Source organism: Capricornis sumatraensis, chromosome 17 (genome assembly GCF_032405125.1).
Source record: "Capricornis sumatraensis isolate serow.1 chromosome 17, serow.2, whole genome shotgun sequence".
In the NCBI taxonomy this organism is placed as follows: Eukaryota; Metazoa; Chordata; class Mammalia; order Artiodactyla; family Bovidae; genus Capricornis; species Capricornis sumatraensis.
Window position 1 is genome coordinate 77917608 of NC_091085.1, and position 10890 is coordinate 77928497.

General features: G+C 70.0%; 1 protein-coding gene across 1 annotated transcript in view; it reads left to right on the forward strand.

Annotated features, from left to right (window-relative positions):
• The window catches only part of CABIN1 (calcineurin binding protein 1), a 75319-nt gene extending 65530 nt beyond the window's left edge, over positions 1-9789 (forward strand). Inside the window, exons 29-36 of the mRNA XM_068989478.1 lie at positions 2379-2542; positions 2765-2861; positions 3292-3966; positions 5592-5666; positions 6866-7112; positions 8308-8451; positions 9171-9397; positions 9487-9789. Coding sequence (XP_068845579.1) covers positions 2379-2542; positions 2765-2861; positions 3292-3966; positions 5592-5666; positions 6866-7112; positions 8308-8451; positions 9171-9397; positions 9487-9630 — 1773 coding nt within the window. The 3' untranslated portion in view covers positions 9631-9789. The remainder of the gene's footprint in view (positions 1-2378; positions 2543-2764; positions 2862-3291; positions 3967-5591; positions 5667-6865; positions 7113-8307; positions 8452-9170; positions 9398-9486) is intronic.
• The last annotated feature ends 1101 nt before the right edge of the window (positions 9790-10890 follow it).

The window sequence follows — 10890 nt, forward strand, 5'->3', positions numbered from 1 at the left end:
ACGCTGAGGCCGCCGCTGAACCCCCTCCCCCCACTCCTCAGTGCCCACACGGGCCGAGCCGTGGCCTCCAGCCCCACCAGCGCCGCCACCCTTGGTGGGGGTCTGGCTCCCTGCCGTCCTGCTCCAGCCTGTCCCTTGGGCCCCCAAGCGCATCCTGGTCTTCTGTCGGGCCCTGCTGCCCACGCCCTTCCCTTGGTCCCAGCGTGCCCCCTGCCTCCCCGGGGCCTGCATGCAGCCCTCTCTGGGTGGGTCTGGGGGCCTCCGCTGCGGGAGAGGCGAGACGTGGCCGCTTCCCTTTCCCCCTACACGTGGCGTCCTCGCCTGGTACCCAGTCACTCGGGGGCTCCCCATCTCTCAGGGGCTCCCGTGGGAGGCGCTCCCACCCCGCCCTGCGAGGCTCATCCTTCCCAGATGCGCAGCTCAGCATAGCCCATGGAGGCGGAGGCGGGCCTGTGGGCTTGCTCACCACCTGCCCGCCTGTGGCCCCGCAGTCTGCCCAGGGCTTGCGGTAGCTGCTTTCCTCTTGACCTTCTGTGCACTCTGCTTGACTTGCTTTTACCTCCTGACTTTCTAAAGTTGCTGGTCTTAACGTACCGCCTGCATGTCCTTATCCAGCCTGGGGTTAGTAGGGAAGAGCCTTTGTGTGAGGGGATGGGAATCAGGCCTGTCCCAGGGGGGCTGCCCCTGCCCCAGAAAGCTGGGTCAGGGCTGTGGCCTCCAGGCTGCCTGCCCGTTGCTGACCTCGGCTCCCCGCCACCACCGAGAGCAGGTCCAGCCAAGCCGTGCGCCCAGAGTCGTGATGGTGACTCCCCAGACTGGGCAGGCCCCGCTGGGAGGAGCGGCGTGTGGGAAGTGGGAGAGGGGAGGGCAGCCTTGGAGGGCGAGATGGGCAGTCGCCGCCACCACGTGACCAGGTGGGCGGCAGGCGACTGCTTGGTACCACCCGGCAAGTGTCCTCATCGAGGCCCTCACTGCCTGCGATGACCCCGTGGGCTGGCAGCAGCAGCAGGAGGCCAACCCCCCCCACCCCGTGACGCTGTGCCCTCCACGGAGCATCTGCGCGCGCCTTGGCTCACCTTGCACACCTCTCTCCCCCCACCCCAAGCGTGTCTCCATCACTGGCCGTGTGCAGACTGCAGCAGGGACCACCGGGATGCCTGCAGGGGGCTAGGGGAGCATGGGCCCTTCCTGGGTCTCACGCGGCTGCCCGCGATGCCCTTCTAGGCCCTGCTGTTGCACCGCAGGGGCGCTGCTCCCCTGAGCTGCCGCAGAAACTGCGCCCGCCGGTAGGAAGCGCAGCATTGGGACCCCGGCCCCGTGTTGGCCGGATGGTGCTTGTCAGGCAGTGCAGGGCTGGCCACTCGGCCTTCTCCGGAAGGACCCCCGTGTCCACTGAGAGCCGGTGGCCAGGCTGCAGGGTGCAGGACTCGGCCCTGAGGGTGTGGAGCTCCTCGCTTGCCTGGAAGGCTCGGGGCGGGGGGTAGCCTGGCTTTCCCCCAACCCCGCCCCGGGACTGCTGTAGCAGGACGGGGTGCCGTGGGCAGTCGCCCGGTTCCCCGGGACATGGCACCATGGGCGCCACACACAGGAGGCAGCGCTGGGGCTCACGGTGCCATCCTTCCTGGGCAGGAGTTTCTCTAGGGTGCTGGCTGTGGGGCCGGCCTGGGAGCCTGCCCCAGAGATGCAGTTCCTAAGGTCCAGCACCCAGCCCTTGGCAGCTCAGAGGTGTGAGCTTTTTTCTGTTCACTGCACCCCCTCAGCTGTGCTGGCCGTCGTCCCCCCTTGACTGGCCCCGTGCTGGTGGGGGGTCGCCATGGGGGCAACACTGGGGGTGCTGGCTCTGGTCCGGGTGTTGCCTGGGGCCAAGCACGGCACAGGGTCTGCGGGGGCGCTCCCACCCAGCCGGCAGACAGTGGGGTCAGCCAGGAGGGAAGTGGAAGGGGTCCCAGCTGCACCAGAACGCTGGGCAGACGTGTTGAGGGAAGACGGCATCCAGCATCCCTGGGAGCGGCCTGTCACTCTTGGGGGGCCCTCGAGAGTCTCCAGGCACTGCTGGACGGAGCACTGTGGACGGCCAGGCCTGGGGCTTGCCTGGCCTGCCCACCTGCCACGGTTCACGGCGGTTTCCCACTAGGAGCAGGTCCCCCCCCCGCGCCGTCTACCCCTGTGTGGTCAGCACCCGTAGGGAGCCTCGTGGGCCCGGGCATCTCCCGGTCCTGCCACTGGACATGGGCGCACCCTGCGTGCTTCCCTGGGGGGACGACTGGGTCAGCAGAGAGCCGGTGCCAGCTCTCCAAAGAGGGGGCGCAGAACCGTGCGCGTGTCCTCCGCCCCATCCGCGGGGCCCTCCTCTCACGCCCGCCCGGTCCGCTCCTCAGGGCATCTGGCGGATCCCCGTGGACGAGATCGACCGGCCGGGCAGCTTCGCCTGGCACATGAACCGCTCCGTCGTGCTGCTGCTCAAGGTGCTGGCCCAGCTGCGGGACCACGGCACCCTGCTCAAGGTCTCCTGCATGCTGCAGCGCACCCCGGACCAGGGCAAGTGAGTGCAGCCCCGCCGCGGCCGCCCAGAGTCCCGGGTGACGGCCGAGAGTGGCGGGCCGAGCCCACCCCCAGCCCTGGGGCTCAGAGCCTCGGCCCCGGGGACCCGGGACACACAGTGTCGGGTGTGCGGAAGGAGGCCCCGGGAACACTTTGGGAGCAGGGGGGCACGGACGGCCCTTGCCGCGTGGCTGTGACGCGTGGCCTCCCCTGCACACTGCAGGAAGTATCTGCGAGATGCTGACCGCCAGGTCCTGGCACAGCGGGCCTTCATCCTCACGGTGAAGGTGCTGGAGGACACGCTGAGCGAGCTCACGGAGGTACGCACCCTGCCCACCAACGCCATCCAAAGGGCCCTCAGCCCACGCCCTCACCCAGCCAGCCCCGCTCCAGGAGCTGTGCTCACTGTCTCTTCATGGCTGGGCACCCGGAGGCCAGTGGCCACCCTGGCATGGGGGTGGCCGTGAGCCAGGGCTGTCTGGCCACCGTGCCCCCTGCCCAGCGAGCCTGGCTGGGCCCTGGTGGGGGCCCTGGGTGGGCTGGTCTCTGCAGCCAGCGCACCTGCCGGTGGGGCAGGGCGGCTGCTCCTCAGAGGCAGAGCCCCCGCCAGGGCCCCTGCAGGCAGTGCTGTGGCCCCAGCCCTGATCAGCGGGCAGATGGGCAGGACCGGAGTGGCCTCAGTGGGCACAGCCGGTGCCTGGGGGCAGGGAACACCAGAGACTGCACCTCTAACCATCGCTTTCCTCGTAGGGGTCGGAACGCCTCGGGCCCAAGGCCTGTGGCTTCCCTGGAGCCAGGATGACCACAGACGTCTCCCACAGGGCCAGTCCTGAGGACGACAAGGAGGGTCTCCCGCACCCCAAGAAGCCCCCTCTGGCCGATGGCTCAGGGCCAGGTTCCGAGCCAGGGGGCAAAGCAGGCCCCCTCAACCACCGGCCCATGGCCACAGACACGGGGGAGGGCGCAGACCAGGCCGGGGAGCGCAAGGACAAGGAGAGCCCCCGGGCCGGCCCCACCGAGCCCATGGACACGGGGGACGCCACTGCCCGAGGTGTGGACTCCGAGCGGGGGCCGCCACCCCTGCAGCCAGGCTGCCCCCCAAGGGACCGGGGCCCCGAGAGCCGGCCCACCGAGCTGTCCCTGGAGGAGCTCAGCATCAGCGCCCGGCCGCCCGGCCCACCTGCCCCAGCCCCGCCCGCCGCCGCCCAGGCCCCCGCCCCCACCCCCGGGCCCAGGCCAGGCACCCACCCTGAGGAGGCGCCCCTACGGCCCAGCCGCAAGAGGAAGCTCCTGGAGGATACGGAGTCCGGCAAGACGCTCCTGCTGGACGCCTACCGCGTGTGGCAGCAGGGCCAGAAGGGCGTGGCCTGCGACCTGGGCCGCATCGAGAGGGTCATGTCAGAGACCTACATGCTCCTCAAGCAGGTGGGTGGCTGCGGGCAGGCCCCGGAGGCCTCGGGTGCTCGTCAGGCGGTGCCCCACGGTCCCTGCTGGTGGCACCATCCTTGGTGCCCCACGGGCGGGCGTCTGGTCATTCCCCACAGGCCCCTCGGGTGGGCGTCCGGTCATTCCCTGCCAGGCCCCGAGGGTGGGCGTCCAGTCAATCCCTGCAGGCCCCGCGGGTGGGCGTCCGGTCATTCCCCACCAGGTCCTGCGGGTGGGCGTCCGGTCACTCCCCGCCAGGCCCTGCGGGTGGGCGTCCAGTCAATCCCTGCAGGCCCCACGGGTGGGCGTCCGGTCATTCCCTGCCAGGCCCCGAGGGTGGGCGTCCAGTCAATCCCTGCAGGCCCCGCGGGTGGGCGTCCGGTCATTCCCCACCAGGTCCTGCGGGTGGGCGTCCGGTCACTCCCCGCCAGGCCCCGAGGGTGGGCGTCCAGTCAATCCCTGCCGGCCCTGCGGGTGGGCGTCCAGTCAATCCCTGCAGGCCCTGCGGGTGGGCGTCCAATCAATCCCTGCAGGCCCTGCAGGTGGGCGTCCGGTCATTCCCCACCAGGCCCCACGGGTGGGCGTCCAGTCGTCCCCAGCCACCCCGAGGTGTCCTACTCTGAACCCCAGAGAGTTCACATGTTACTGCTGCTGAGTCGCTTCAGTTGTGTCCGACTCTGTGCAGCCCCATAGACAGCAGCCCACCAGGCTCCTCCATCCATGGGGTTTTCCAGGCAAGAACACTGGAGTGGGGTGCCATTGCCTTCTGCACAAACATGTTACAGCTTTACTTAGCTATACCTCGGGAAAGCTGGGGAAAGGTGTACTGGAAAAGACAACGCTGTTCTGAACGTCTGTAACTATTCTCAGAAAGGAGACCGCCTTGCGGAAGCCTCGTCAGGCCTGGTGTGGGGAGGCCCTGCCACCTCTCTCTTTCTGCTGCCTGCTGTGTTTTTTAGTCCCTCAGGCATAGGTTTTTATTTTCCCTCTAATTAGAGAAAAATAAGTTCTTTCCACAGGAAGAGCCCCGGGCAGTGTCAGGTGGGCACAGGGTGAGCTCCCTGACAGCCCCCTCCAGCGTCGTGTCCACCTCCCTCCTGCCTCGGGTCCGCCCCCCTCCTGGGTCGGGTCCGCCCCGCTCCGGGGTCGTGTCCACGTGTACCGCCGCTGGCGAAACTGTTTTATCATCCCCTCTCAAGCATCAGCAGTGACTTTTTTGTTGTTGCTGATAAACTAGGAAACATAAGCCCTGGATTTCCTGCAAGCAAGGGCGGGCCCTTTCCCCACCCCAGGCCGGTGTCTCCTCCACCCAGGGCCACCCCCAGGCCCGCCCCCCTCCGCCTCTCGCCCACCTCACTGTCCCCTGGGCTCCCTCAGCCCGGCCCACCACCCACATTCCAGGGGGTCGAGGGGGCAGCTCGTCGCCCAGGCCCCCCTCAGCCTCTGCCCCCGAGGGTGAAGTCCCGCGGCCACAGACGTGAATGTGGCATGGCCAGCTGGTCCCCAAGCAGCCGCCCTGGGGGCTGGGGCCCGGGGCGGGGCTGGGGTCCCCCGGGAGCAGCGTGGGGGGCTCGTCCTGGGAGCTGTCGTCAAGGCCTGCTGACCACGGGCGTGTCTTTGCTCAGGTGGACGAGGAGGCTGCCCTGGAGCAGGCCGTGAAGTTCTGTCAGGCCCACCTCGGGGCTGCCGCCCAGAGGCAGGTAAGCATGGCCCCACCCGTGCCAGCCGCCTGGTGCGGGGCACGAGGCCCCAGGCTGCAGGCCGGGACTGTCCCCATGGTTGGGGGCCCCAGGGCAGGTGGGCAGCAGGCAGCTGAGCCTCAGGCCCTGAGGGAGGGACCCAGGGTGGGGCCCAGACCCCAGCGCTGAGTGCGGGCGGCGTGAGGGTCCCATCACCCCCGCAGCTTCACCTGCAGAGGCGGCTCCTTGGCACGGAGGTGGCCCTGGGGTGGGCCGGCAGGCCCTGGGAAGACCCCTGCAGCTGGCTGGAGGGCTGCCGGGCTGGGGCAGGGCCGGCTCAGGTGACCCCGGAAGGTGGAGCTGGCCACAGGCTGGTCGCCGGGTCCAGGGGCGGGTACCTGTCATGGGGTCAGTGTGGCCTCTCAGTCCCCAGGCCTGGCCTGGCCACTCCACCCCGCCCCAGCAGCAGGAGGGCGGGGACTGCACTCTCACCTTCTGCCCTCAGAAGACAGGTCCTGTCTCGCTTGTCCTCCCCCTGGAGGTCCACTGGAGTGGCAGGGCGTCCACACCCATGGACCCAGGGATGGGGCATCTCCTGGGGAGCAGATATCAGGAGAGATGGGGTCAGGGTGGGGTGCCGGGTGCCCCCAGGAGGCTTGAAGCTCCTGCACCCTCGGGCCAGCGTGCCCCCCCCCCCCCCCCCCCGGCGATTCAGAGAGGACGGTGGGCCCGGGGCCGGGGCTCTGCCGCTGGGCACCGCGCGGGGCCCCGCCCCACCTCGCAGCTGCCTGCACAGAGCTGCGGCTGTCACCCCCGAAGTGGGGGGCTTCAGACGAGCAGGGAGCTGTGTGCCTGTGGGCGGGAGGCTCCGGAGGGCCGAAGGGCTGTGCAACGGAATCTGGGGCCGCAGCCTTGAGCCCGGGAGCCGCCTCCAGCAGAGCCCGCGTCACTCCCGCTCTCAGGCCCTTCCTGCCAGTGGCCTCGGGAGGTCACCCTCCAGGCCTGGCCGGTGCTGCAGCCGCCGCCTGGGGTGCCCCTGTGCCCCAGCTCTCGGCTTCACGGTCCTCCCGGCTGGCACCCAGCAATGGCAGGGTGCAGGTCCCTGCCAGCCTGGGGCCCCTCTGCCGTGCCCTGGACGTCCTCAGGCAGAGCCCCGGGCCCCCAGCAGCCCCCGACGTCAACAGGGTGTGCCCCCCTCACCCCCACTCTGCCCCCCCCAGGCGGCAGGGGACATGCCCACCACCCCGAAGCACCCCAAGGACACCCGAGAGAATGTCTTTCCCGCGGCCACAGCCCCCGCAGCCCCTGAATCAACGCCGGCGGATGCCCAGCCGCGGCCCAGCGACGGCCACACCAAGCCTCGGCCCGCATCGGCCACTGCCTCCACCCCAGACCCGGCCAAGGACTCCGGGCCCCCGCGGCCGCACAGGCCCGAGGCCACCCCCAGCACGCCCTCCCTGCGCCCAGGTGAGTCCGTGCCCTCCACCCAGCGGGCAGGCCCAGTGGGGCCACAGTGGGCCCGGTCCCCACGGCAGGCCTGTCGCTGCACAGAGATGTGGGCACCTCCTGTCCAGTGACCCCCGAGTGCCGTCTCCACCCCCTGCCCGCCGTGTTCCTCCCCCCACGGAGGCTCAGCAGAGTGCAGGGTCCAGGCCCCAGGTTCACATGCCCTCTCGGTGGTCTGCGCCCCCGGAGACGAGCCACGGGCTTGGGGACGCGGGGCAGGGGCTCTGTGGGCAGGAGGAAGCCCCAGTTCCTTCCATACTCAGGTGCCCCTGGGAAGCGCCGCCCACGGCGGGCAGGGGAGCCCGGCCGACCAGGACGCGTGCACACACGCTTGCGCCTGTCCCTGCCGGCTCCGCAGCCGGCTCCGCACACCTGGGCCGGCGCCTGGAGGTGGCAGTCAGCTAGGAAGCCCCCGCCCCTGACGGAGCAGCTCCACGGGTCGCTGGCCAGGCCCCTGGGACAGCTGTGTGAGGACGGGTGTGCCCAGCCTGGCGGGGACAGCTCAGCACGGGGCCACTGCAGAAGAGCCCAGAGCAGACGCCCCCAGGCCCACGTCACGGCTCTGCCACCTGCTCCTGCCCCTGGCCGCAGGGTGCCCGCCACCCCGCCTGCCCTGCGAGGCCCAGCAGGGTGGCTCCGGCCGCCCCAGGGGTTGTGCCTGCCTCTGCCACGTGTGGACTAGGCCCTGGAACCCAGAAACAGCCGGGCAATCAGAGCGAGAGGCAGGGCCGGCCCGTCGTTCAGGAGCTGGAGCCGAGGGCTAGGCGAGCGGCAGCTGGCAACCCCTGCTCCTGGGGACGTGGCGGGCGTGGCAGGAGCGTCCGGAGGAGGGGGAGGACAGGAGGTCCCGGCCGGGGGCCTGGGGGCACACTCCCAGCCTCCTCCTTGTCCGAAAGGTGTAGCCTAGCAGGAGGGCCCACTTAGCCCGCTCCGTCCTCAGCTGGGTCGTTCAGGTCCAGCAGCCACTCCTGGGCACTGGGGTGGGGCCCTGTGGTGTCGGGCTCACTGGGTGTCCATGTCCGGGCGAGCAGCTCACAGCCTGGCCCCGCCCGGGCCATTGTGTCGGAGGAGGGCACGGGCATGGGCACGGTCCGGGTGGGGGCCCTGTCCTGAGGGGGGGCGCACGTCCCCCACGGCTGCTCTGTGTCCCCCCCAGGGGCAGAAGAGCCAGCAGGAGGCACAGAGGGCCCGGGCTTCCCGCCCCAGGAGCCGCGGGGCAGCGAGCACGTGAAGACGGCCCCTGAGGGCCCCGCGGCAGAGGCCGCCCCCCGAACTGGCACCCAGCCTGCCTGCAGCCAGGGTAAGGCCTGGCACCGCCCCGGGGCCAGCAGGTGACGGGGGCGTCCCAGCAGAGGGCCCTGGAGACGGCGAGGGCAGGGGTAGAGGAGAAAGGCAGGCGTGCCCGAGCCCCCTCCCCCACGCTCCGCCTCGCAGACGGGAGTGGTTTGGGTGGTGCGGAGCCCAAGCCGAGGCCACCTGGCCCAGACGGAGCTGGAGGGCGGCCGGGGGGCCAGGCTGGGCAGGGCACGCGGCATCGCATCCATGGCCCTGCCTGACTCAGAGCCAGTTCTCAGCAGCCAGGCCCCGGGGACTCCACGGGGCGGGGCCTCTCTCAAACCCTTGGGACAGCAGGGCTGCTCCCGCTCCTTTTAAAGCAGCAGGGCGGTGGATGGGCGTGGACACCAGCCAGCCTACGGCTCCTGGGCGCACTGGGATGTGGACGCGGGCCGGGGCGGGCTCTGGGACGTGAGAGCAGATGAGGTCTGGGTGGCTCGGGGCTCCCCTCCACCCTGGGACCCCCAGCGGACACCCTGCTCCTGGGGGCCACCATCTCCGCTTCTGCCAGCCAGAGCCAGGCCCTCGGGGGGGCAGGGAGACAGGAAGCGGCCTGGGAGCCTGGGAGCCAGCACCCTGCAGTCTAACACAGCCAGAGGGGAGCAGGGTGACGAGGCGTGCAAAGGACAGGGGCTGGCCTGTGAGGCCGCGGACCGCACTCAGCCTTTTGGATCTGTCCCGCAGTGGCCAGCTCCAAGGCGCCCGGCGGCGGGAGTGCCCCGCCCCCTGAGGGCCCCCCAGGCAAGGCTGAGCCTGGCCGGGCCAAGTCACGCCTGCTGCCCAACATGCCGAAGTTGGTCATCCCCTCGTCCACCACCAAGTTCCCTCCCGAGATCACCGTCACACCGCCCACCCCGACCCTGCTCTCGCCCAAAGGCAGCATCTCGGAGGAGACCAAGCAGAAGCTGAAGGTGACGGCGGGTCCTGGGGGCCCTGGGTGGGGGGTGCGGGTGGGCTGAGGCTGGGCCGCCACTGACCCCTGCCCGCCGGGCCGGCGCAGTCGGCTATCCTGTCTGCACAGTCGGCCGCCACAGTGCGGAAGGAGAGCCTGTGCCAGCCGGCGCTGGAGGTGCTGGAGACGTCGAGCCAGGAGTCCTCGCTGGAGAGCGAGACGGACGAGGACGAGGACTACATGGATGTCTGAGGCCCGGCCCCGGCCCCACCCTGGAGCTCCGCAGGGCCTTTTTATGGCCTGTCAACTTTGTAAACGTGCCCCTCCCCGCCCGGGCGGCCGTGTCCACGCTCCGCGGGCTCTGCCCGGGTCACGGCGGCAGAGGATCCTTTTCTTTTTGGTTGCTTTTCTAATAAAGATGAAACGGTCACCTCGGCCTCTTTGTCCCTCAGGGCGGGGTCCCCGTCCAGGGCTTCTGGGCCCCCTCCCCCGGGGACCGTCGAGGCAGGGCAGCCCCCCACCCCTGGACGGGGCACAGGGCTGAGGCCGCGTGCTCCAGGGCCGGGGTGCAGGAGGGTCCGGCCGGGCACAGGGGCTGGCCTGCACCCCTGCGTGGTGGGAACCCAGAGCGCAGGTCTGCACTGACCACCCCCCACACTGCATGTCCCCTCCGACGGGACCAGCCCCGTGCGCTGTGGCCTGAGTGTGAGACAGGAGCGTGGGACCCCTTGTTACAGAGGGAAGTGTCTGTAACTCGGCAGCAGGGTGGCGCTGGCCGTATCCTCCCGCCCTGAGCCCGTCCGTCCTGGGGACTAACACGCTGGAGGGGCCCGGCCTGCCCCGGGGCCTCGTCTGGAGCACAGAGACCCTCCCTGCTGCCCGCTGCCCCCTTCCTCTCAGGGGCCACTCCGTGCCCCTCCCCCAGCCTGGGAAGACAGACACCCAAGAGGCTGGGCACTGCCAGGGTCCGCAGCCCAGGGCAGGCAGAGCCACGCGGGGACCCAGGGCGCTGGGCTGGCCCTGACTCGGGCCCCTTCCCGGGGCCTCAGGGCTCTGCTGCTTCCCCTCCGTGGCACCCCCACCGTGCACTCCTGGCCTCCCCTGGCCCTCCCCTCCAGCTCTCCTCTCTGTGCAGCCAGGGCGCCCCCTCCCCTCGTCCACAGACCCCCATCCTGGAGTCAGCTACACGTGGGCATGCTGGGGTGGGGTCTGGCTGAAAGACACCAGGGGATACCTACCCAGTGGAAAGGTACTTGGTGGGGCTTGGCCGAGAATACACGCCCCACGCCACGCAGCTGCGTGAAAAGGACTGGTGAGGGCTGGTTAACAGGTACCCGGGCGGCTCAGCTGTAGGAAACTTGTGTGGTTAGCTAAGAGGCTAACCCGGTGCCTCTGTTAACACAAGGGGCACACCTACTTAACTGGGGAAGTTATGCTAAAAGGAGATTCCCAACCTAAAACAAGCCGATTGGGCTTCCTTTAATATTCCAAAATTTATATTCTTGCAGTTAG